This window comes from Pseudopipra pipra, chromosome 4 (assembly GCF_036250125.1).
Source record: "Pseudopipra pipra isolate bDixPip1 chromosome 4, bDixPip1.hap1, whole genome shotgun sequence".
NCBI lineage: Eukaryota > Metazoa > Chordata > Aves > Passeriformes > Pipridae > Pseudopipra > Pseudopipra pipra.
The window spans coordinates 42797319-42822571 of NC_087552.1; the positions used below are offsets into that span (position 1 = coordinate 42797319).

At 39.8% G+C, this 25253-nt stretch overlaps 1 protein-coding gene across 8 annotated transcripts in view; it reads left to right on the forward strand.

Moving 5' to 3' along the window:
- Nucleotides 1-25253, forward strand: part of STOX2 (storkhead box 2) — a 71861-nt gene that overhangs the window by 37045 nt on the left and 9563 nt on the right. For 4 of the 8 annotated variants that reach the window (XR_010430139.1, XM_064652609.1, XM_064652610.1 and 1 more), the window contains 2 exons: nucleotides 15386-15538; nucleotides 22427-24692. Coding sequence is in view for 7 of the 8 variants with exons in the window: in XM_064652609.1 (XP_064508679.1) it covers nucleotides 15386-15538; nucleotides 22427-24692 (2419 nt within the window). In the remaining variant the exon portion in view is untranslated. Of the gene's footprint in view, nucleotides 1-8456; nucleotides 8529-8849; nucleotides 8984-9082; nucleotides 9326-13891; nucleotides 14578-15385; nucleotides 15539-22426; nucleotides 24693-25253 lie in introns of those variants that run through there. The other 4 variants (XM_064652611.1, XM_064652614.1, XM_064652613.1 and 1 more) reach the window with 4 other exon arrangements.

The window sequence follows — 25253 nt, forward strand, 5'->3', positions numbered from 1 at the left end:
GACCATGGAGGACATGCAGGATGCCCTTTAGGCAGCCTCACATTTTCAAGTTCTTGTGGATTACACTTTCTTTCTATGAAACTGCACGTGCATGTGGGTTTTGAAGAGCTTCTCATAAAACAGCAGAACACTTCTAAAGATGGTATTGGTGATGACATGCTTAATTGCTTTCACATGTTTTCGTTCAAACTGTCCAAACCATTAATATGCTCCCTTAGTGACGTTGCATGTGTGTCTTATTAGTATGCACACTACTAATTTATTCTCAACTTTCTTTACTGTCCTGTAAGGTCCCACCCTTTCCCTAGCTTTGATCTTTCATCATAAAAGCTTAGAAGCAACCCTTTGGAGATCAAGCTAAATGTTTCTTTTTAGCTATTTTGCCTGTTCCAGATGCTGGGAGGGGAGGAGGGCTCATTCCAAGGCGGTGTAGAATGCAGGTTCCGAAGCCCCGCGCTCTGATGGGGATGGTCCTTCTGCTGGGTCATTGGCACGGGGCTCAGGCTTGGGGCTGCAGCGCAAGATACCTTTGTTCTTTCAGGCTTTTAATTGAGACTTTGAACGGAGGCTTTCAGTGAATCCTTTGTGTGGCACGGGGTGAAGGTCAGCCTAGAAAACAAAACAAAGGCAAGCACCAAGTGGATGCAGAGCACATGCAAATCAGCTGTCACAAAACAACTGTCCTTTGTTCACTTCTTTCTTCACTGATACGTGCAGCCATTCCCACTTTGCTTATCCCAGCAATTCTGTAGACTCTATTTTTTCCCCAGTCTTCCTATAGCTGGAGGTACTAATTTTATTTCTTACCATTTGGTTATTATTTCTGCTTCCATTTAACCCTGCTAAACATTTGGATTCTTTTAACAAGTTTTCTTTCATCAGTAACATCTCAGATGCTGCATGGCCTGGGAATCAAACAAAAATCAGCTCTTCCCTTACATATCCTTTTAACCTTTCCTCTGTTCTTTCTTACTTACATTGTTTCTTCTTTTCCTCTCCAGTCTTCTGCAGCTGCTAATTCAATCTTTATAGCCTAGGTTTTTATTTAGGTACTCTCTACATCAGTTCTTTAAGATTAAAACTTGTAGCTAGCAAACAGGCAGGAAAAACAGCAGAGTTTTCAAAAAATGCTTTCAGGGTTACTTGAAACCCTTGTGGGTGTTTTTGAGGTCTGGTCTGTGCAGCAGTTTCAGCCTCTAAAAGGGGATAGCCAGGTGAGGAGAGGGGCATGTACCATCCCCTTCACCATGTGCAAAGCAGTGTTTACTGGTGATCAGAAATGCTTGTGAAGCAGAGAGCCTTCTCAAGCTCCGGCTCTGACCAAGACACTTTTTACCCTTCTAAGCAGGAGGTGCCCTCAGGCCCATAAGGTCTGGGTGAATTAAAGTGCTGCCTGTGGGGGTAGGTCATTGAAAGAATATGATGGTAACCATAAGACCTTTTTTTTTATGGTCAAGACTAAGGAATTACAACCTAGTGGCAAGATAAGGAATTACTTTTGTTGTTGTTGTTTAATGTGTGTTAGGAAAATACTGTATTGATATGGCATAAAATGTAGTAATTTGAAACTTGGTTTTATATATTCTCCCGTGCTTTGATCTCAAAATTTTTTTGTATATGATTTTTCCCTTTGTATCCAGTGGTTACTTCTGAAATCTGTTAAAGAAATTATCTTAATTGTCATTTTGCTAGTCTTTTGGTTTAGTTCAGTTAAAGTTGAGATCATCATCAGCTTCTGAGATCATCTCAGGAATCTAGCCTTGATATCCTGTTTTAGGTCTTTATACTGAATAAGAAGGCAAAGACACAACTATTTTTGTGCGCTCTCATCTTTCAGAAAACTGGGTCATAGCGACACTCGGGGAGCACAAGAACTCTTCCACGCTCTAGTGCTTTATAAATGCTTGGTGAAAGTCCAAAACAAAAGTCTTGTCAAGCTCAGTTTAGTATAGAGAGGAGAAAAAGGAAGAATGGCCATTTCTGGGCCCTGGAAATGGTTAACAGTGTTTTGTGCAGCAGGGATCAATACCAAATGTTTGGTGTTTAATAGCTGTATTAGAAATCTGAAGGATGGAATGGATAATGAAGCGGTAACCCTGTCTATCAGATCACAGTTGTTCAGGTTCATTAAGACTGCTGAGGAGGATTTCAGAAGGCACTAGTGACAGCTGAGTGAAACAGCTGAGCAATTCTGTAGAATAGTGACATAAGCAACGTGGTATAAGGCAGTGCAGTGAACGCTGACAAAATAGAGCTTAAATATGTTAAGTTTTGTGCTTTTTTAGGAGCATAGTCTGCACGTTGCTGGAGTCAGCAGTGAACGCGTTAGATGAGTCAGGAGTAGTAATTAAAAGTCTAAACTTAAGATTCTGTAAATGAGGAGATACGTAAGAAGTCATGCAAGAGAGGTCTCTGTGAAATTGATAATTTCATCCTTTTGCATACCATTTTTGGTTTTATGGCTCATGTACAGGGAGATTTTCAGATTTCTGAAATTTCATTTAAAAATAAAAGAGCAGTAGATAGGGAGGTGTTACTGTTGAAATAGTAGCAAAATGTCTGTTGTAGGTTTTGATTTACTGCTTCCTGTAGTAAAATGAGTGCTCAGTAAAATTCAAAAGCAAGAAAATATGTGAAATGGACAGGAGGAAATGTTTCATCTAGTGAGCTGTTTAATTGGGGGAATCCCTGATTCCAGGTACTGTCATTTATTCGGGGAGGTAGGTTTTGATTGCTGCGTTTGCTAATAGTCATACTGATTGAGAGAAAAAATGAATACCTGCCAGTCCTCGAGGATCTCAAAAGAATGGTTTCTGTCTGGAACAAGGGCATTTCCCTTTAAGGTGCAGTGTAAATTGGTGGCAGTGTGCAGTTGGTTTTCTAATGCTTCCTCTAAGATGCTTGACCAGCATGAGGGAGGCAGCAGATTTGGTGAGTTGCTGAACTGTTGTGTTCCTGTGTTCCCATCCTCACAGCTGATCTCCACACAGGCTAGACCAAAGGACAGAATTTGAAAGTATTTTGAGCCACTGTGGGTAACAGGGGTCACTGCATCTACCCCATGCAGGTGGAGCATAGGGGCAGAATAGAGTAGGATAGCTTTTTCATGTATTGGGGTGTAAAATATTTCAATTTCACAAGCATTAAAGTACATCTCCTTGAAGGTACTCTAGCCACAGTGAAAACTCTGTTTCCACGACAGGGAAAAACATGACCCAGTAAACTCTCAACTGCTAAGTCTTTGGAGCATCTAACCTTTTCTTTTTCAAACCACTTTGGCACTAATTTAATTGATTCCATGCCTGGCCTTTTCATCGGTTATCTCTCCTAGCCAGGAAAAACTGGGCTGTTAAAGGCTGCTGCAGTACCATGGGACTTGTGTTCAGTGTTGCAGGTTCTTATTTTAACTTGAAGTTATCTGCCAGTCATCACTGTTGGTTTGAAAAGGTGTAACCACAGCAGTACTGTCTTTGGGATGAAAATCTTTTAATGGTTGCAGCAGTCAATATAAATGAGAGAGAGTGCACTATGCCACTGGGTTGTGTTTCTAATTATCGCTTTACCTTTCAAGAATTTTAGCTGCTGACTAGATTCTTGCTGAATATTAACTGCAGCATCTCTAGGCACACTGCAAATGTGTTCTGGCTAAGCTGAAGAGGACAGTGAAGAACATGTGGCTAAGACTTCCAACAGCCATATTCTGTGCTTTCAGGAGTGTTTGAAAAGGAGTATTTTTTGTGCCTTTTTAAAATTTCCACCCTAAAAGAAAACATCTAGGTTTATAATTGTTTTTTTGGTTTTTGTTTCTTTTGTTTCTCATGTGCTCACTCTCTCTTGCCAAATCTCCTCCAGTGTCAGATTTTTTTAATGCTTCTATCTTTGCATTTGCTGTTTGCTGCCAGAGAACAGGCAGGCTTTGTTTTTGACGAGGTGGGGTGTTGGTGTGGTTGAGAACAATATAGCATTAACATTATTCAAATTAATTTGATAGTAGCACGTTCCTGTGATAAAAACAAGCTCAAATTCTCCTTCCTTCCTGTCTTGTGGTCCTAGCGACAAAATCTGTTAGAAAATTCTTCTGTGTGGTTTAAAATATCACAGACTTTCCAGTGAACTATAATTTAAAGAAGCCTCTTTTAGTAGTTGAATTCTAAGAAGACAGTTGCTTTACCTACTAGGCTTTTGAGGGAAGGAGTTTTGTTGATTGCTTTGTTTTTCCTGTTAAGACTTGATGGTTCATTCAAATGTTGTTTCCTGGCTTGCTGTATTAGGAAGTGTGGCACTGGTTTATGATTCTGTCCTGCATTAAGTAACATTTAAAGTATAGCTTGTTTTTCATTTTAGGTTTTGAGATTCTTTTTTAGAATGTGCTAAGTGGAGATGCTTAAAAAATGGATAACAAATGACAAGAATTGGATGATCAAAGATCCTGAATCATATCTGCAGAGTGTGCTGTTAAAGATCATGGTCCTGGGAGTCAAACACAGGAATATTTGCTTCAGACTCAGTTGCAGGCAGAATAAAAAACAACTGAAACTGCTTGTTCAGGTGCAGGGTGACTGATGGTGAGACACCAATATAGTACAGCTGTGGAGGAAAAAAACAGGGTATAGTGTGGGGTATTTCCACTAAAGGTAAGGAAATTTCAATTTCCTGGTACCTGATGCAGGTGAGAGATTGGCTAGAATATGGGACAGTTAGAGAAAATGTAGAGGAGTCCTCTCGAAGGATTAAAGGGACAGGAGGAGCAGATGTGTGAAAGAGCGCTAAAAGAATGTGCTTTTTTAAAAGCCAGTGGAATGAGATCTGAAGGAGGGGAGGTGTGTTCTCTGCTAATTCATTGGGGTGTAAGCAGCAGAAGTAAAAAAAAAAAAAAAAAGAATGTTTAAGCTCCTAGACAATATTAGCACAAAAACAGATGGGCATTACTTGTTGGGATATTACTGAGCTTAATATCCTGATCATATTTCCTCTTGTGTTTTCTTAAGTGAATTCTTAAAGAACTGGGAGATTTGTTCAGGTAAGTCAAGTGGAACTTATTAGCATACTACAAGTAAGTTATTATTAGTGAAGCACTAATATGTCATAATTTCTAGTATTAAGAGATTTCCTAAAGAAATGTAAGTGTACGTCTGATGTTCCTTAGTCTGGTGTGTTCTGGAGCCACAAAGTTCGTTGTTTGTGTTCTTAGTGTAGTGGCTGGGTGCTCCCTGCTTTGTGAAATTGGTTCTTGTAGAAGTAATCATAATGGTAGATTACTATAGTCTCTGCAACTACAGGCTTTGCTGAGAGCTGATGGCTGATTTTAGCCTCGGAAATTTGGGATCCATGGTAACTGGTACAGGCTAGCCTGAATTACCCTCTTGGTAACCTTCTTGGACTCTTCTGACCGTGTTCTTTTTTAACCTTTTTTGTTCTCTGTCATATGTTGTTGTGTGCGGTGAGCATGGTGTGTGTGTGTCCCCATTTGAGCATATTCCTTTCTTCCTCTTGAGTTTCCCTCTACTGATGGTGAAAGGGCTGTGGCAAAGGAAGGGAATCCCAGGCCCTGACTCAGGAGGACTTAAGAATGTATGCAACCTAATGTTGAGTTTGACAAAGGAGTCTGTGTTCAGCACTATGTGTGTGCAAAGGAAGAAAATGGGATCTTTAGATCATCTCTTTCCTCACTGTAGGATGGAGATTGATCTCGGGCTATATTGTATTTTGTACTGGTGTATTTGGATGCACATGCTTGCATGGAGTTACACAGAGAGGAGTGTATGGTGTATTTGTACTGTACACTGTCAAAAAGACAGCTTTTGTTTCAGTACTAACCTCTATCATGTGCTCTGGGATGGAGGAACAGAGTAGCTGCCTTGACTGGGGAGTGCATATGGTATTTTGGCCAGACCGTCCTCCTGTAAGGCTACGCTGCAGTAACATCACTGATGGTGGCAGCGCTGGTTTATGCATCAGCTTCAGCACTTCTAAACATTCTCATTTACATTTTCCCACTGCTGGTCTCTTCTTTCCCTTTTGCTCTCTGCCAGGCTTGGGGTATCAGGCACTTCTTGCTGCTCTTAATCACAGAATATGCTGAGTTAGAAAGGACCCACAAGGATCATGGAGTCCAATTGTCAGCCCAGCACAGGGCCATCCCCAAGAGTCACACCATGCACCTGAGAGTATCATCCAAACGGCTCTTGAGCTCTGTCAGGCTTGGTGCTGTAGCCACTTCTCTGGGAAGCCTGTTTCAGTGCCCAACCACCCTCTGGGTGAAGAACCTTTTTCTAATACCCAACCTAAACCTCCCCTGTTACAACTTCAGGCCATTCCCTCAGGTCCTGCCACCGGTCACCACAGACCAGAGATCAGTGCCTGCCCCTCCTTTTCTCCTCACAAGGAAGTTGTAGACTGCAATGAGTCTTCTCTTCTCCAGGCTGAACAGATCAAGTGACCTCAGCCTCTCCTCATGCGGCTTCCCCTCAAGGCCCTTCACCATCTTTGTTGCCCTCCTTTGGACATTCTCTAGTAGCTTAATATCTTTCTTATATTGTGGTGCCCAGAACTGCAAGGTCTCTCTGCAGGGCCTCCCTGACTTTGAAGGAATCAACAGCTCCTCCCAGTTTTGTGTCATCTCCAAACTTGCTTAATATCCCTTCCAGTCCTGTGTCCAAGTCATTTATGAAGGTGTTGAAGAGCACAGGGCCCAAGATGGAGCTCTGTGGAACTCCACTAGTGATGTTGTCTGGTGCAAAGGGAAAGCAGATTGGAGCTCTTGTTTTTTTTTCTTTCAGTAGGTGCTTGTTGTAATTCACTTTTAAGTCCACAGAAATTTTTCTTCATGGAATGAGTTTCGTTGCTGTAAAGCGAGTGTGTGCTTAGCAGACAACCAAGTAGAGTTTCTGCAGGATGATCCCAGGGGACCCAAACATTGCAAATGCCAAGCTGGATTCATTAGAGGCATTCAGGCTGATCCTGCAGCCCCAGGGAAGGCAAAACTCCTCTAAAGTTGAAGGCAAATTTCCTGGAATGAGGCCTTTCAGGAACACAGAAATTGATGTGTGTATAGCAAAGCCCTAGCTTTTCATGTTGAGGTCATGGCTGCTGTGTAAACTACAGGTGTAGCAAAGCACCTGGTTAACCTTACACAGGTAAATTAGCCTGCTTAAAGTATGGCTTTACTGCATAATAGTTGCTATAGACCTGCAGCCAAAAGTGATGTTTGTTAGTTGTGTAACCCAGGTATTTACTTGTTATCTTGAAACACTTGCATAGACCTATTTTAGGCTTGGTTGGACTCTCACTGCCAGGGTTGTTGTAGGGCCAGGGCTTGCAGCATAGGGAGGTGGTGACTTTTGTATTTCATTTGGTCCTAAACACCTGGTATGTTCATTTAGGGGAGCACCTAGGAGAACTGCCTATTCCAGCAGAGCACAGGTGAGTCCTAAAGTGCTGCGTTTCACTCATTTTGGTGACTACATCATGACTAGAAGTAGTTCTTTTGCAGTAAAGGCAATTTTGAATATTTCCCTATTTTAAAAGAAAACCTCCAAGCAACTAAAAATGTTTCTTCAAAACAGCAGCATCTGTCTCTCATCACACATTATTCCTACTTCTTCTGTGCTTTTCTGATGCTTTAGCCTAGCATGTCCTCACCAAGCAAAGGAAAACCTAGCACTGAGTGAGATCCTGACACAGTGACCTCATTCTGAGCATTGCCTTCTTTGTCAGTAGCAGAAGAAGTTGAAGCAGCTCTGCTGGCCTTCGGCACTTGGAGCAGTTTGACATTTTTTGTCTGGCATGGTTTCAGGGCTCACTTTTTTGTGAGCCCAAATGGTGAATGGGATGATGGAAAATGAGCTTGCAAGAACTTGTCCACTGCTTCTAATTTTTGGATAAACAGTTTGCAGCAGCACAACTTTGATCGAGTGTACAGCAGAGTTGTTTGTTACATGCAGGTCTGCAGCATTCTTCAGGACTGACAAAGGAGAGTAAATCTTACTTTTTAATCAGTGGAGTCAATACTGTATGTGTCATGATAAATAGTGAATAATTTAAGAAAATACTGCTCTCTGTGTGTGTATACCCACATGTGTCTGTGCATTTGTGTTTCTGTGTACTGGAGGAGTTGTGTGTTACGTCAGGAAGATATGTTAGGGGTAATTTTTTTGTCTTGACTAGAGGGTTAAAGCTTCAACTTACTTGTCTTTGCTAATGCATGTAAATAGCTTTCTTGTCCACTTAATGAGAAGGCTGGCTTGTTATCCTGTACAATGCAGCTGGGCACTGTTCCAGAAGCATAGGCACTTCGTTTCAAAGACAAAGAAGCCAGCGCAGACACAGGGAGAAACCTGGAACATTGCGCTGTGGATTTTTTTCAGAGCGATGACTCATTTCGGTTCACAAAGGATTCTGGGCAGGGTAGTGAGAAGTCAGGTTGGCTGATCCATTCCTATGACTTCACTTTGCAGAGAGCCAGGGAGAAGAGGAGTGACACTGCAGAATCCTGAGGCACTGCAGTGGAGAGGTGCTTTGCAAAGACTGTGAGTGACTTCGGAACAGGGGGTGGTGTCAGAACGTGATTCCAGCCATTCCATGGAAACAGGGCAAAAAGAGATGTTTTCAAAACACTGTGTGGGAGTTATATTTGTAGTCCCTTTTAGATTCTCTACCTCCGCCTCCCCTGTAATTTCTTAACCATTTATTTCTCATGCTTATGTGAGAATTGTGCAAAATGGTGTTCCTTTCAGTGGACCTGCATAGATAACTGCATTTTTTTTTCAGTATGCCCCTATTTCCTGCTTTAAGAGGTGGGTGTTCAGCATATTAATGCCTGAAAGCATGCTTTGTTTTTCTTCTTTCAGGTCCTGTGGCACTGAGCTATGCTGCATTCAGCCAGCCTCCACAGTGATATAAAGCCCCAATTTGCACATTGTTGTTACATCACAGCTACTCTGGATACTGTACTGGAGCATGGAACCAGACCACAGGGGTTCAGGTAAGTCCCCCTTTTTTAACATATTGTGTGCCAGGAATATAGACATGGACATTTATTAAAAGATGCATTTGAAAAATATTGTTTGGGAAAACACATTCTAGAGCACACAATATATTAAAAAACTACAGTCCCACCCTCTTCCTTCCCAGGATAAGCAACACTACAGAAATCTCCTCAACTGACTGAATCCTCTGGGAAAGTTCCGTGCTCCAGCAGAAACTTCCGATGATCATAGTTGTAACATGTGCTGGGATATCACTTTGGACCAGGAGGCAGCTGGCCACAGGACATGAACAAAGAAAAGGAAAACTAAATCACAGGAAATGCACAAAATGGATGCATGTAAGACAAGTGTGCTGATTGTGAGCAATTTAGCACCTGTTTCTGAAAGTTAGTGCCACTTGGTGAACCTGGAGGTCGTTATTTTAGCTGGGTCTGAATGATTAAAAAAATCAGTTTACACAGTTGAAGTTAGTAGCTGGTAAGGAACTAGAAATTTGTTTAGAGGCAAGTGTTTGTTATGTGGTTATACTAAGTTTGCCCTGTTTTCTTCAGCATGTTTAGATTTGGAGTGGTCACATTCTTGAAAGTGTTTATTATTTGTTTTGGTGTGTGTGCATTTCAGAGGTGCAGAAGGAGCTTGCTGGTTAGTGAATGAATGTGTATTGCTGCATTTGTTGAACCTTTGTTTAAGCTGCTTTAAACAGGAATAAATGGATGAATCTTTAATGTATTTTTTTATTATTGTTATCAGTACTCTTGATATGTGTAGCTGTCTAGTAAACACAGCCTGCAGCTTTTTTCATAAAAATACTGCAGGAAATATAGCTTAAAAGGAGGATTTAGGCTATGCCTGAGAACAGTGCAAGCAACACTTCTAATTTTCTTTGTTTCAGATTTTGCCAGTGATATGTGATCTTTACTGTGTTAGAGTACTAGTGCAGATTTAAGGTATTTCAGAGTAGTCTGGGTAATACCACAGGAATCTGCATATTCCTCCTTTTCCCTTCTGTTGTTCAATCAAATGTGAACATCTAGCTTAAAATGGCAATTGTATGTCCTCACTGTGAATTCACATAAGAATAGTTTTTCTTACTACATCTATGTAAGTATTTTTTAATTAGAATAATTCAGTCACCTAGGGAGTTGGGGCAAAAAGGGGTAATTGTGCAACCCAGGCCAGACATGTAACTTCTTCAGCATCTGTCCCTTTTTGAAGTAAACCTGAAAAGGTACTTTTTCTAGAAGAGACTTTTTCCTTACAGTATTCTTGAGTAAAAAGTGATAATATTCTGGACTGAAGAGCCCTCTTTTTGCCCGTTACAAGTAGTTTTGGTTTTGTTAGCTACCTTTTGTGAAATCATAAGCGTGTGTTGATCAGAACAGACTGTTCCGATCACCAAGATCAGAAATTGTTTGCAAGAAACAATTTTGTTTGCAAGAAATCGTTTGCAAGAAATTTTTTGTAGGGGAGTCCTGTTGCAACCACCACTATAATCATGAGGTATCATGAAGTTACTCTACTCTGGTTTTGATGTTTTCTATTTAATAATGTAGTTCTGTAAGCAGTAAAGGCAATGAAGTCAGATTTCCCTTGACAAGTGTTTTTTGACTGGGTTCTCTCCTGTCTAGTGGGAGGTGGCTATGTGTAAAGCATTGTACAGATTGAACATGCTTAGCAAACACTTGTTTTAGAATCACTGTTGTCTAGTGAGGTTCAACCTTTCTGGCACATGATTGTGATTGTGCAAACCTCATTTTCTGTGGAAATCAGGCTAAAAATCATGTTTGGAGGTTGTCTTGATCCACAAGAAACAAGATTAAAAAGGTGTTGAGAGTCGGAATGGAAAGGTGAAACTGGCTTCCTGTATTTTACAGGATGCAGAGTGTAATCAGAGGGTCTCTTCCCTATTTCGGGGGAATAGGGTGTATAAGTTCTCATAAAGTGTGGTTTTACACTGTAACTTATTTAATTTTCCTTCACAATGGTTCCATTTATAAGAGAAGAAGTGATTTTTCAAGTAATCTTTGTGCAAAGTTCATGAGACAAAGAGTTTGACTTCCAGGTCACTTCTTTCCAGCAGTCGAATCACTAATAAAAATTCCATCATCAGTATGTATTTGATAGTTGAATTGCTGATACATGGTGCAGAATGTAGTCTGCCTCATTTTCTCCTGAAATGGTGCTACCCAGACTTTCAGAGAACAAACACATTAAATACACTGGCACAGGAAAAGTTCTGGCTGGTATGGATTCAGGATGTGTGAATTTTTATTCACAGCTATGTTAGACCATCACTTTCTCATCTGTATGTTAAGGATAGTTATAGTTCCCAGTTTTTCAGAATGTTTTGAAAACCACTGAATAAAAGTGCTGTGTAAGAGCTAAGTGTTTATTTTATGTGCTACATAATCTTTTGTTCTAAGTAATAAAAATAATTTTTCCCCCAGGGTAGTGCTGCAAATCCCCAGGGCATAAAATGAGGACAGTTCCCATTCACTGTTTCTTAAGTGCTTGGACATTCTTTAAAACTAAGTGCTACTTGAAACAAGAAGTCTAGAAAACTTTTTTTTATTAATTATTTAGAGAAAAGTTTGGACAGACACTGCAGAAACAGAGCTAAAACTATGTATATATATGTATATGTCTTATATTTAAACAAAGCATGCAGTCAGCTGGTGAAAACTGCTCTCTGAGCTCCGGTTTGCATTTAATTGGGAGCATAAACATATGAAAGTCAAGGCTAGTAATTTGATTTCGAAAGAAAGCGGCTTGAGACGAGCATCAGTCAGAGCTAACAGAAGCCATATGCTAGATGTTTTATGTAAGTGATGTGGTCTTCAAAAAAAAAATAGGAAAAGCTTATTTACTGTTTTTTAAGCAGATCTTTCCTAAAGGAGTTCTAGTAAACCTTCTGTTCAACAGGCTAAACAGTATTTATGTGCGTAATTGATGTTAATATATTGTATTATCTCATAGATGCAAGATATTTGCTATTATTGTGCATCAAAGAAGTTTGTTCACTTAACTATAACCACAGAGTACATGTAATTTCCCAGAGCCACAGGATAGTCAAGATAAAATCTGGCAAATTAGAGCCTCCCTGAGTGAGGGGATTTTGGCTTTCTATGATTAGGTCTGCTCAAAATGTGTGCTAGCCTTTTTAAACAAGAGCTAGTAACTATCTCCAGACAGCTGGAACAATAAGCAATGGAGATCATTCTGTCACAATGGAGGTGAAAACAGAGTGCCCTTGTCATAATGAAGAAGGTTGAAAAGCACTCAGTGGAAAAGATTATGGCTTAACTGTTGATAGTCCCTTACAAAACATAAAGAAAGGTCCTCACATAAACCGATATTTGTTGAACATTTGTATTGCATTTAAAGCCATTTAAATTATGATTTTATGGACAATTATAGTAATCTTTATTGTTAATTAAATGGTTGTTAAGCTCCCAAATATTTGCAAGCAGGATGTGTGTTACCCTGACATATGAACTACAGTGTGCTTTGCTAGAGGTTGTGTTAATATTAAGGAACCAATACTGAATGTTTTGTATTGATGAGTAATGTAAAGTATAGTTAGTATTTCAGTGAAAACTTCTGGCTTGTTCCTGGTGACAAGAGTCCAGCTGGCAGGGGGTCAAATCTGCAGACTGAATTTTTTCTGCACACTAACCTACAAAGCAATTTGATGCTGAAGGCCTGCTTTGAAAGCAAGGACTGTGCAAAGTTACTAAACTAAAATCCAGGCAAACTTTATTATTTTTTTTAACTTGTACTTAGCCAATTTTACATTAACGAGCCCTAACTGGAAGTGATCCCAGAGGTGGATCTCTGCAGGCTCTTGGCAGTCAGGGGAGAAGGATGGGTGTTCCTGGGAGTAAGCAGAGCAACTGTTTTATGAGTTCTTGTCCAAGCATCCCTCTGGGAGCAGGTGCAAGGCTGCAGAACAAAGCTTCATGTATAAAACTCCTTGAGTCCCTTTCCCACTTCAGGAGGCTGATTATGGTATTAAGGCCCATTTCTTATATCCTAAGTATTGTTCTGGTTATCTATGAATGAATCATTCCCATTCAAGGGAAAGAAAGAGGTCTTCCTCACACTCTCCCATCCTGGCACTTGTGTAGGTGGCAGTGTGAGTGCATGGCTGGGAGCAGGCACAGGGATACTCCTGCCAGGGTGCCTGAGTTTAACAAATTGCCGAGTCTGTGATGATCCAAATAAAACAACTGAGTAAGTTGCTGCCCTTCACCTGGATGCCCTTAAAGGTACTCTATTCCAAGCAAAACCAGGACACCAGAGAGCCCATTGAGTGCCAAGTGAACCCAATAAGATTAAACCTTAACTGAGGCCAATATATGCCAATCTGTTTGACATTGCACTGAACTCAATTTAGTAGTGCTCACAAGAATACCCATGACACATAATTTCTTAAATTGCTTAGCTAAATCTGCATAATTCTTATCATAATTCTGATGCTTCTTAGACATGAAACTAATCATTAAAGAAACTGATCCCCTACACAAAGTGAATGATGACTGGTGATCAGAATTGGTAAACTTATGTGTCTGGATGATTACAAAGATTTGGCTATGAAGGAGTTTAAGATGACAGCAGATATAATTATTAGTAAATAGGAATATAATAGCTGTGATGTTCTTTTCCATTATCAAATGATGAAGGAACAAATGGTGTTTGCTCCCAAGTCATGTGGAAGCGTATCTCTGATGTCTCCCTGTAAGCTACGTGTGATCTTCTTTGCTATTGTCTGTAAGGCATGTGGCAAGAACTTTTAGCTGTGTATGAATAAAAAATGTCCAGAGAAGGTTATATTTTAAGGTCATAATTCTGTGGTCTGATAAGAATGAGGGTCTTGGACTGCACTATGTTGAAGCTTGAAGCTGGAAGAATGCTGCTGTGTTTGGAATGCAGCATTGGTCTGGTCAGGCCTGATTAAGCAGAAGCAATCAGGAGACAGCATAGCACAAATGTCTATTCTTAAATCTTTGTTGTGTCTTGAGTGATGTGTTTCACTGTTGTACAACAGATTGTGCAGCTGGTGATTGAAAAATATTGCCCACAAGTCTCACTGAGACAGTTATGCAATTTGCTACTCCCACCAATTTTTTTTTCCCCTCAAAGTGCTGAGTATAATGCAAGATTAAATGCACTTTGATAATCAGTCTTAGAAGCTGTTCCTCTTGTTTAGTAGACACAATAGGAATATAGAATTAATAGGGCAAATATTGGATTCTCTGAATTGTGGGTGAAAGTTTCAACTTGAATTAATTTCCAGTAATTTGATTCATGATTTGGTCACAAGGTGTTGCTCTGTGGCAGCAGAAATAGGATGATTTTTCTGAAATTTCAAAGCTATTTAGGTAAAACTTAATCCCTGACTATTGACTGACCTGTGGCCAGAATAGGATTTGTAGTCAAGCACCCCTTGTTCTATCTGTTACTCTTTATTATTCCTTTTCCACTGGCAAGGAAAATGTTTTAGGCTGCTGCTTTCCTCTTTGACATCATTGAGGAACTGCACTGGGGAACTGTTACCACTTCAAGAGGAGGTACAGAGCAGAATCAAAAAGTATTTTTGTACTTGGATAAAGTATGTTAAAATGCACTTGTGTATGTGTATTTGTGTAGTCATGCTAGTATGATCAAATTGTAATTTCTCCTATAACGTTTTTTAAGATCTTTCATTTTTTTTTTGTAAAGACAACATGAGAAAAGGTACAACGAAGTTAATTTTCGGGCCATCCTGGAACCTTTGAAACTTCTCTTCTTAAAAATATGTAGTTTGTAGGAAGGCATTTGACACGTAGATCCAGGAGAGGTTTATTCAGAGGATCAGTCTTAAGGTGTTTTGATGTTTTTGGGACTCTAAAGAGTGTTCTGTGCTTTTTCAGCTGAATGAAAATGTTATTCATTAACTGAGCAACATTTTTTTCTGGTCTTTGTTACTATTAATAAAAAAATATCGTATCAAGTGGAAATGATAGGTGATCCATACCACTATCCTTGGAAGGGGAGTGAAATCTCCCCTTTTATGTCCAGAGAAATACATGCAATTATTTTGTTTGTGCAGTACACTAGTAGGATGTTAAGCATGAGGTTTTGCAACCATGAGTACTAATTTGTTGGCATTTTTCTGAATCTGTCTATTGCACCCTTTGAGAAACTACGTCTGCATAGCATATATCTCCCATTTTCCAAAGTTCACCATGTCTATGTTTTGAAATAAACTGTCGGATGGTTCTCTGTTGCAAGGGTTTTATCTCCAGCCCAATACTAGAGAGCTCTGAGAATTCTTGCTAGTTGTATCTCTACATCCTTGTTCTATGAGCAGAGTTTTAAACAAAACACTTCATTGCACATCTGTTGTCTTTTTACAGGTGATGTATCACCCATCAGCATGTCTCCCATCACTCAGTCACAGTTTATTCCACTTGGGGAAATCCTTTGCCTGGCCATCTCAGCAATGAACTCTGCCCGAAAACAAGTCACACAAGAAGCACTAATGGAGCACCTAACCACCTGCTTCCCAGGTAACCAGTCATTAATAAATCATCGGTTAGATGAGTGCATGTCTGTAAAAGGGCAGTTAAACAATCCTCAGTCCCTTCTGGATGGGGATATTGACTAATCCTGACATGCTAAGCAAAAGTAAAAGGACGCCTTAGGGTACTACTCTTAGAACCTTTTCTTTATTCTTAAACATATGGAGAATTGAGTTCTCTATGATAAGGCCATTCTTGTGAGATGCATTTTGCAGGGTTAATTCCTGACTTTATGTAAATAATAAAAATTACTTGAGATACTAAACAACAAGCTGTTGGCTTGTTTCTTTTTCAGATAGTATCAGAATAAGCTTGTTTGTGATTTTTCTCATATTTTTCTCTATCATAGTCAAAGGAGTTTAACACTTCTTTAGTAGCTATGGGAAAAAAAGCATGATGTGTCATAGCCAGAGCAGACTTATTTCACCTTGTGGCTTTCAAGCCAGTTGTAGCTAACTCATAAGAGCTCTGTTGACATCATTCAACCAGTTCATTGTCCAGTCTCCATAGAGATAACCTCATTAAGGTCTCATTAGAGAATTCTCTCTTAAGGAGCAAAATTCCCACATGCTCCATGTCTTCTTCCACCTGGAATAGGCTCTCAATGTGTGGCGTGATGCAAGTTGTAGAGTCCAGTGACAAAGATGTGCCGCTTCAGGCAGAGGTTATATTTAGACTGAAAGGATGTCAACCTGCTTTCCAGGGATTTTCAGATCCTTCTTGGACACAGTTCTGGCTTTTGCTTCTGCACTACCCTTGCTTGAAAAATAATAAAACAAAAGATTTAAAGATAACTTGACAACTCTCTTCATAACTAAACTAAAAAGTCTGGAGAGCCATAGGTACACTTGCTGTGTTGATAAATGCTGGTGAACTGTTCAGAAGATATTCTTGGAAGCACTTGATAATATTTACGAAATGGTAAATAGAAATTATCTCAGATTAAAGATACTGTAACATCAAAAAGAGGAATCCTATGACAAGAATGTACTCTTGAATATGCTGCTTCACTACTGGCCCTCTGTCTGGAGCTGGTGAATCGTGCAAAATGCATCTTACATGCACAACATTTTAATTGTGGTGCAAAAGCATTGGGCAGAGGTTTACTGCTCAAGAGAGCACAGCTTCTTCATTTGTGTTTTGTATGATTCTGGGCAAGATATTTAACTATTCTGTGCCTGCATTTACAATTCTCTAAAGTAGTTGAGAAACTTCTCCACTGTACCTATTTTACAGTTACAAAAAGCAGCTAATGCAAAATGCTTCAGCAGGAAAGCTACTGATGGATCTGTCTCATCTAGGCAGCCTAACCATAGCCATGATCTGCTGTCTGGAATTTTTTTCCTTACATTTCAGAGCAAGAGTTACTTAAAGCCTTGAAGGTTACATGACTTTTGCTATAACTGGTAGTAAGTTCTGAGATTTTAAAATGTAATTCTGGATTGAGAGTTGTGTTTGGAATAAACAGTTTTATCTGACATTTAATAATCGCACAGTGGAAAAAAATACTGTAAGCATATTTTGTAAATACTGGCTTTCTCTCCCAGTTTGTAGTTTTGTTTATCAGTAGGTTTTTTTCCAGTATACTTGGCTGATTTTGAAAATACTAGTAAAAGTTGAAAGGTAAGGGATAGAATACAAAGAAGTCAAAATTCACAATTGTAATTCCTTTTAAATTTTGATGATTTTTTTACCAAGTCATCTTTTCTGTATAGCTGTGTACTAGAAGAATTCCGTAGATTCCAAGTATTCTTTCAGTGATTCTATCAATATTTTTATATAAATATTATTGCATGGTGGAAATTATACTCTATTGGTGGCATCCCTTGAGTTTCCTGGGAGCATGATTATCAGTAGACTTGATGTGTTGTGCTATTCTTGTTAGACAGAACCAAACATGAAAAATAATTCAGCAGGCTGGATTATTTTCTAGACACTGCTCAGAAGAAGCCTGAGGCAAGTTAGCACATAGTTTCTTGCTGCCTTTTTTTTTTTCCGCTAGCCATTGACATGTGAATTTCTCAAGTCTGAGATAAAAAAAGAGAGCCTCACTTCCCAAAATGTAAAGAAAGTTATTTGAAGAAAAAAGAAATCCGCCAAATTGTTGTCCAGTTTTTTCCCTTCTCTAGAGAAATGCTTTTCTCTACCAGCCATGACATGTTTAGCATAGCAAGCATACATGTTCTCTTAGCATATGAGGATTATCTAAAGAATTTATTCTTTCCAGTAAAGAGAACTTCTTATGCAAAGTGCTATTTTTCACTTGTCTGCTCAAACTCTCTAATAAATCAGCTGTAGCTTTTGGAGCCCTTGTATTCTCTGTGGCTGTTTTAAAATATCTGATGTCATCTCATATTCTGATAATTTATTTTTCCTAATTAGGTGCTGATGCTCTGAGGGAGAGGAGAGCATTACCACTGTAGATGTATCTGTTATTGTCACATAACATCTCTGTATCTTTTCATGTAGCAGCACTTGTCTGCCTGTGTTGTTTGTGTTTTAATGAACAGATGCTTCACTGTGTTTCATGGTGTGGATAAATTTCCTAAGACCCCAGATGCTATTCTCAAAACTGCCTAAGAATAATAAACCTTTTTCCTCAGTGCAGGGTCTTAGAGTTGCAGTCTAGCCCTCTAGTTTGCTGAGCCATTGTGCAGGCATAAATCTGGGCCATGGCTCTATCTGAAATAAGGTATGCTAATTATTTATAACATCACATAGCAACCACTCCACATCCTTAACTAGTATTTCATGAGCCAATCAGAGTATTTCTTTTATCCCTTGTTAAGCCTTAGCATCAGCTCAGGAGAAAATCATTTTAGCAGATTTAACACCATTTAAATACTACTTGAGATGTATTTTTCATGAATTTATTTTATTCAAAAAGTTTGTAATGATAATGCACATCTTATTTGTGGTTTCTGTTATTTGTCAGGCTTTTAAAAAAGCAAGAGGGCTGCTCCTGCACCTGCTCCCATTATTCTCACTTAGAATTAAACAATGAGATGTTTGCACAGCCTTATTTTGTAATTTATTGACCATGGTTTAAATCCCATACATTAAATGTAAATCTTTGAAATCCAGTATAAGGAGCTAAGAATGTAACCTCTGTTCTGTGTTTGGCAACCAGACCCTCTTATCTGTATGAACGTGGCTGAAGAAAACATCAAGCCTTAGTCTGTGCTGCCTTTAATAAGGATATTTTTCTTTCTTCTCCCAAATTTTATCTACAATATATTGTCCATATTTAAGTAATTTTAAGATGTTCAAAATTTCAAAGTAGAAAATACATGTGTATTGCACTAGGTAGGTTGCTTTTGAAGCAAACAGTTTTCTGAAAGCTGGCAAATTCCTCTGACATTCACCTTTATAATTGTTCACTCCCTAAATATGTGAAGTATATGTGTAGCACTTAAAAGAAGTGTCTTACATTAACTGAGTTCACTCTAGGTCAGTGTTCTTTGTGAGCAGCAAACAAGACATAATCTTCTGTCTGGAAGCTCAGTGGATGGCATAGTAGACTCTCTTGAGATACGGAAAATGTACATGTCTGATGATTCAGTGTCCAGACAGTTTCTGCTTTTGAATTATTAAACCACTACATAATCTTAAATAACACCACTGCTGTCATGCAATATTTTATGTGCTAGAGTCTCTAAGCTACTGGGGTTTTTTCCTTTGTTTCTATTAATGGAGGAAGGGAGACCATAAGGAGACTTTTGAATGCAGGGGGGTAGGTTGTGTATAGACGTGATGTGGGCAGATTGTCGTAAAGAGAAAAGTCTTGAGAAAGTCAAGAAATCTGTATTTAAAATAGGAACAAGGGGAGCCAGAGTAACGTCTTTGCTCCTGTCTGCCATGCAGGAAAGCATAAGTTGAGTTTGGGTCTGTTTCTGCTTTTGTAAGTACCTGACAGAGCTCAGAACAAAACCCATAACTACCCTTAGCTGGCAATGCTGAGCTTCAAAGATCTGCATCTACCATCATCATTACTGGCTTAGTGAACCACGGAGATGTACTGTGTCCTAGGAGTAATAAAAATGATAGTCTTAAACTCTAGAGAGAAGGCTGACATGATTGAGTTTACAGTGTTATTGACTGTCCAGGCACAATAATTTTTTTTTTCCTGGTGTTTATCTGCACATTCTCCGTTCACAGGAGTTAGTCAGTTAGTGTAACTACTGTGCATCCAGTGTTTAGGGACCCACTTACTCAACATATGTAGCCATTATGGTTTACTGGGTGAAAAATACATATTATGTTATTATTTTAATAGTATTATATTATTATTTTTGCCTAAATTAGTGTAAAACCTCAGAACATCCATTTCTGTCTCTTTCCCTAACTTTTCTGTAAGCTCCCAGGAGAAATGTTTTCATTGCTTTTATTTTTGTTCTGATGTTTTTGTAACATCATGTTAAGAAAAGTCTTATAAGTAAAATAGGGATGAAGAACCAAGTTCTCACAAAGGTTAGTACGTGTTTGTAAGCTCCTGGAAACATGCAATGGATCGGGCAGATTGTTTATGTAGAGGAAGGAAGAGTAAGTGCAGAGTAAGTGCACCTCAATTGGGCCAGGGTTGGACCCTGCAGTGCATTTTCAGCACGGAATGGAGAAACAAATGAGCTTGAGTTTCGGGGTCATCCACTTCCTGTCATCATGCAAAGCATAATGGAAAAGCAGACAAAGCAGCTCCACTGCAGAAAGAAGAGATTAGATGACCACTGGTTGTTACGGGAATTGAAATCACTCTGTGTTCCTGTGTGTTACCAAAAGCTCATACAGATGACAGCCCGCTCTCAGGTTGCCACTACCTCACAATCCAGAGGAAGCTCACCATATTGTTTACTTCAGTTCAGAGAGATTTGGAATTTTGGGCTAGGGAGGGGTAGTCCTTTTCTTTCCCAGCTCTCTGGATTTCAGCTTTTCCCACCTATTGCTATTTCTGGTATGTTAGCTCATCCAGGAGTTCTGGGGGTCTTTGTTACTCCCTCTAGGATTATTACATAAAGTGTGAACACCTGCATGAAAAGGAGACAAAAACACTCCTGATTCTTCATATTTTTTTCCAATTTTCAGTCTCATTTATGCTCTCAAGTTATATCCTATCTTCACTGTTCTTCCTTCCTGTGTTTGGATCGGCCCTAATCTTTCAGCTCTATGGACTGTGCATGAAATATGTTTACTGCTCCCATGTACTTCTCCCTGATGCTTTCTGTGCTGTAACTGCTTTCACTCATGTCCATGTTATTTCTAACACTTTGCCGTTTCCCTTGTAAGATTTTATTTACAGATGTGAACAGTATGGTCATGTCAGTAAGTTCAAACAACGTTCCATAAGGAATATTTACTATGTTGCCTGCAACCCAGTTGCAGGAAAGAGGATGAGTTAAGGAATTAGTACAGCTTCTCTTTTTCTTGTTGCTAATCTTTTGGTGGAGGTGTTGCTGTCATCCTCATGTTTGCTTACCCAAGGAGATCAGTGAGCTAGCAGGCTCCAACATGTTGGAGAAGAGTTGGGGACTAGACTCTATGTGCTTGCTACTGGAGATACCGTGTTTGTGACAGGTACCCATGGTTGAAATTTTTCCATCTAAGTTGGCTTGGATACAAGTACGGGTGCTGACCAAATGACTTCCTGAGTTCCCTTCCAACCTAAGTTGCTCTCTGATGCCTTTTTTTTCCCCTAGATTACTTTTGTTTAAAAGAAAACCAGAGTAAATAATATTAGCTATTTTAGTTTAAAATAGACTGCACAAACTTTTGAAAAACATTTCTCTAGTTCTAAAAATATAAGCAAGACCAATACTCAGCATTAAAATGCATTTTAGTTCAACAAAAGGTATTGATTGAAGATAGCTTTTTCCACTGAAAACTTGGAAGTATTTTTATTTTTTATTCAGCATAAACAGATTTTTTTAAATTAGCCTGTGAACTAAAGTTCTTGTTTCCTTAACTCTAGATGGAACTTACTTCTATACACAACATGCTAACTCAGTATTTTATCTGATTAAAGTATTGAAGACTTGGTCCTGCACTCTGAACCCAGCAGGCCTACTGGTAGTGGGAAGGACCAGGCTCACAGTGCTGAGTCTACCATATGGCGTTGGTGCAGGCTTGTTGTATTTGTCCCTTTCTCAGTATGCAAGACGTGCTTAGGTAGTGTCCCTTGCATCTCACACGAAAGGCAAGGAACTCTGAGAAGCAAATAGCTAAATCTGTAACTTCCAGCATAATGGAAAAGTGTACTTGGGTAAGATGAACTGAATCATTCAGGATGTGTCTTTTTTTGGAGAAGCCGATATAGTTCAAACATGGTTTAATGGGAGAATAAATCAGTTCAATCAAGTTTGTGATGAAGGGGCAGTTTGAGGGAATGCCTTTTTTTTCTTTGTAGTATTCTTCTGTGGAAAAACAACTTAGGCATCCAAAGTAACAAATAACCACTGCTTTATATGTGACAAGGCATTTTAAGAATAGTTCTGGTGAATTGGGATATAAATATTAGTTGGAAGAAGAATAAAAGTGAAATGTTTCCCCTGACACTCTTTTATTTTCAGTGATTCCATCTTATACCTTACGGTCACCTGCACAATGGAACTGACTAGAAATTCTTGAGTTCTCTCCTTTTTTTTTTTTAGCATTTTATTAATGGCCTCCTTTCTATTTAATTAATAATTGATATGTCGGAAGGGTAGGAGATGAGTGGAGAAACAAACAGAGAAAAGAATGCCTAACATAATGTTTTACTGGAGTTGTTTGCTCAGCATATTCCAGCTTGTACGTTGGGAAAAACAGCTTTTTGTTGGGGAGGCGGGAACCAGAGAATTCTGCAGCTTTATGCAGTCCCTGATATGTCTTTACTGTCATTTCTAGGAGTTCCAACACCCAGTCCAGAAATCCTTCGACATACTTTGAATATGCTTGTACGGGAGAGGAAAATATACCCAACTCCGGATGGTTATTTCATTGTAACCCCGCAGACTTACTTCATAACACCATCTCTCATAAGAACTAACAGTAAATGGTACCATTTGGATGAGAGGATACCTGACAGGTCTCAATGTACCTCTCCCCAACAAGGAACTATAACTCCCTCCACCTCGGGATGCGTCAGGGACCGAACGCTACCCAAAAACCACTGCGACTCCTGCCATTGTTGCAGAGAAGACATGCACAGCATGCATGCATCTACCCTACAGAGGAAATCAGCAAAAGACTGTAAAGACTCGTACTGTCCTCCCTCATTATGTCAGGTCCCACCTACTGAGAAAAGTAAAAGTACTGTCAATTTTTCATATAAAGCAGAGACGCTCACAAAGCCTAAGGATGTAGAAAAGCAGTCTAAGAAATTTGGACTCAAATTATTCCGATTAAGTTTTAAGAAGGACAAGACAAAACAGTTGGCAAATTTCTCTGCCCAGTTTCCTCCAGAGGAGTGGCCACTAAGGGACGAGGACACCCCTACCACTATACCTAGAGAGGTAGAAATGGAGATTATCAGGCGCATTAACCCAGACTTGACTGTGGAAAATGTCATGAGACACACTGCACTAATGAAGAAACTTGAAGAAGAAAAAGCTCAACGAAGCAAAGCAGGATCTTCAGCTCACCACAGCGGACGAAGTAAAAAGAGCAGGAATCACAGAAAGTCTCATGGGAAATCGAGGTCGCACAGCAAGACCCGGGTATCCAAAGGAGACCCATCAGATGGCTCTCATTTGGATATACCTGCTGAAAGGGAGTATGAGTTCTATGATCCCTTGACTAGATCCCCACGGGAAGGCTGTTTTATAATAGAACACAAGGGAGATAATTATATAATGCACAGCAATCCTAACATGATTGAATCTCACTTTCCCATGACACCAGAGTGGGATGTGTCTGGTGAGCTGGCCAAAAGAAGAACTGAAATGCCTTTCCCTGAACCTTCCAGGGGAAGCTCTCACTCCAAGGTCCATCGGAGCCACAGCCATACACAGGATAGAAGATCGAGGAATGAGCGGTCCAGTAAGGCTAAAGAAAGGTCTAGATCCATGGATAACTCCAAGGGACCTCTGGGCTCAGCAACTTTAGGAACACCTGAAGATCTAGGTGAAGGCTGTAGCCCAGATGACCAAACAACTAGCCAAACTTACATTGACGATAGTACCTTAAGGCCATCTCAGTCGCTCAGTCATCAAAGGGCTCTGATTTCATCTGCAAGCTACAAAGAGACTTGCATCCCTGAAAAAGCTAGTGGCAGTGTAGAAACCCCCAGTTCTTGTAGCTTATTGGAACAAAGCAAGCTTACAGAGAATTTGCCATCATATAGTGAGCTCAACTCCTGCACAACAAAATCTGCAGTCGATGACTATTTTCAGTGCAACACATCTAGTGAGACTGTGCTGACTGCTCCATCACCACTGGGAAAGAATAAAGAGGATCATGATACGCTCACAGGGACAGATGGGCTCAAAAAAATGACTCCCACAGAAAGACAGGTTCAACATATTGCAAGGGAGCCTGGGGTGCACAAGGAGGAGTCCCCAAAGGGCCCAAGCAGTGGTTCAGCGGTTGCCGGACAAACTCCAGAGGTGATTGCAAATGGGCGGCTGGTTCAACACCATAGTGCTGAATCAAGTAGCCTTGATAAAAGGAAAGAAATATTTAGCAAGGATACACTCTTTAAACCTCTGCACAACACTCTTTCTGTGAATAGTTATCATAAGTCTAACACACCTCTGCTAAAGCCCCATCAAAAGACCCCCTCTGACACATTGCCAGTCAGATGTGAGAAACTTGAACAAGCGATAGTAACCTCAGTCACACAAGTCATGCCTGTTTCTCAGAGACAGCAAGAGACAGCCGGGAACCAGGAGGCCTCCTTTGACTACTACAACGTATCTGATGATGATGACTCAGAGGAAGGAACCAACAAAAATGCTGAGGAAGAAAAGAACAGGGATGATGTTGGTACAATGCAGTGGCTCCTAGAGAGAGAAAAGGAGAGAGATCTGCAGCGGAAGTTTGAGAAGAATCTTACTCTTCTCACCCCGAAGGAAACAGAAAATAGCAACAACCAGAGAGCCACCCACTCAGCCCGCCTGGACAGCATGGACAGCAGCAGCATTACTGTGGACAGCGGGTTCAACTCTCCACGGTAGGACTGTCACATTCATTGCAGCTTTACAGACTAGGAAGTTCCATTTATAGTTATATGTGTGTGATATTGGTGACAGAATGTAGGGCTGTATTAAACAATTTCACACATTTTCAGACAGTGTTTTCTCTGGAATCTTCTATTCAGATGTGTGGGTTTCCCACCATACCGTAAGAAGGCAATGACCATTTGCGGCATTGACTCTGTATTAGTTCATTCTTCTGTTCGCTGAAAACCTCCCTGTATCTTTTTTTTTTTCTGTATTAAACTTGGTTTTGCATTTAGAATAGAAGGGATGAGCTCATGTTACTGACCCCTTCCCTTTCCCTCTAAGATACTATCAATGAGACTAATGGGAAGACTAGGCATGACTAGGTGGCATAATCTTTGGCTCAGACAAAAATGGGAAATTATATTGTTTTGTGTTTGGTCTTTTTTGTTTGCTTTCTTCACAAATGTTGGAAGTATATCTAGTTACCATCCAAACTGCTGAGACTGGAACAGCCACTCCCCCTACAATGCTTAAAGTGCTCAGGATATTTGAACTTCAGAGGTGATTCG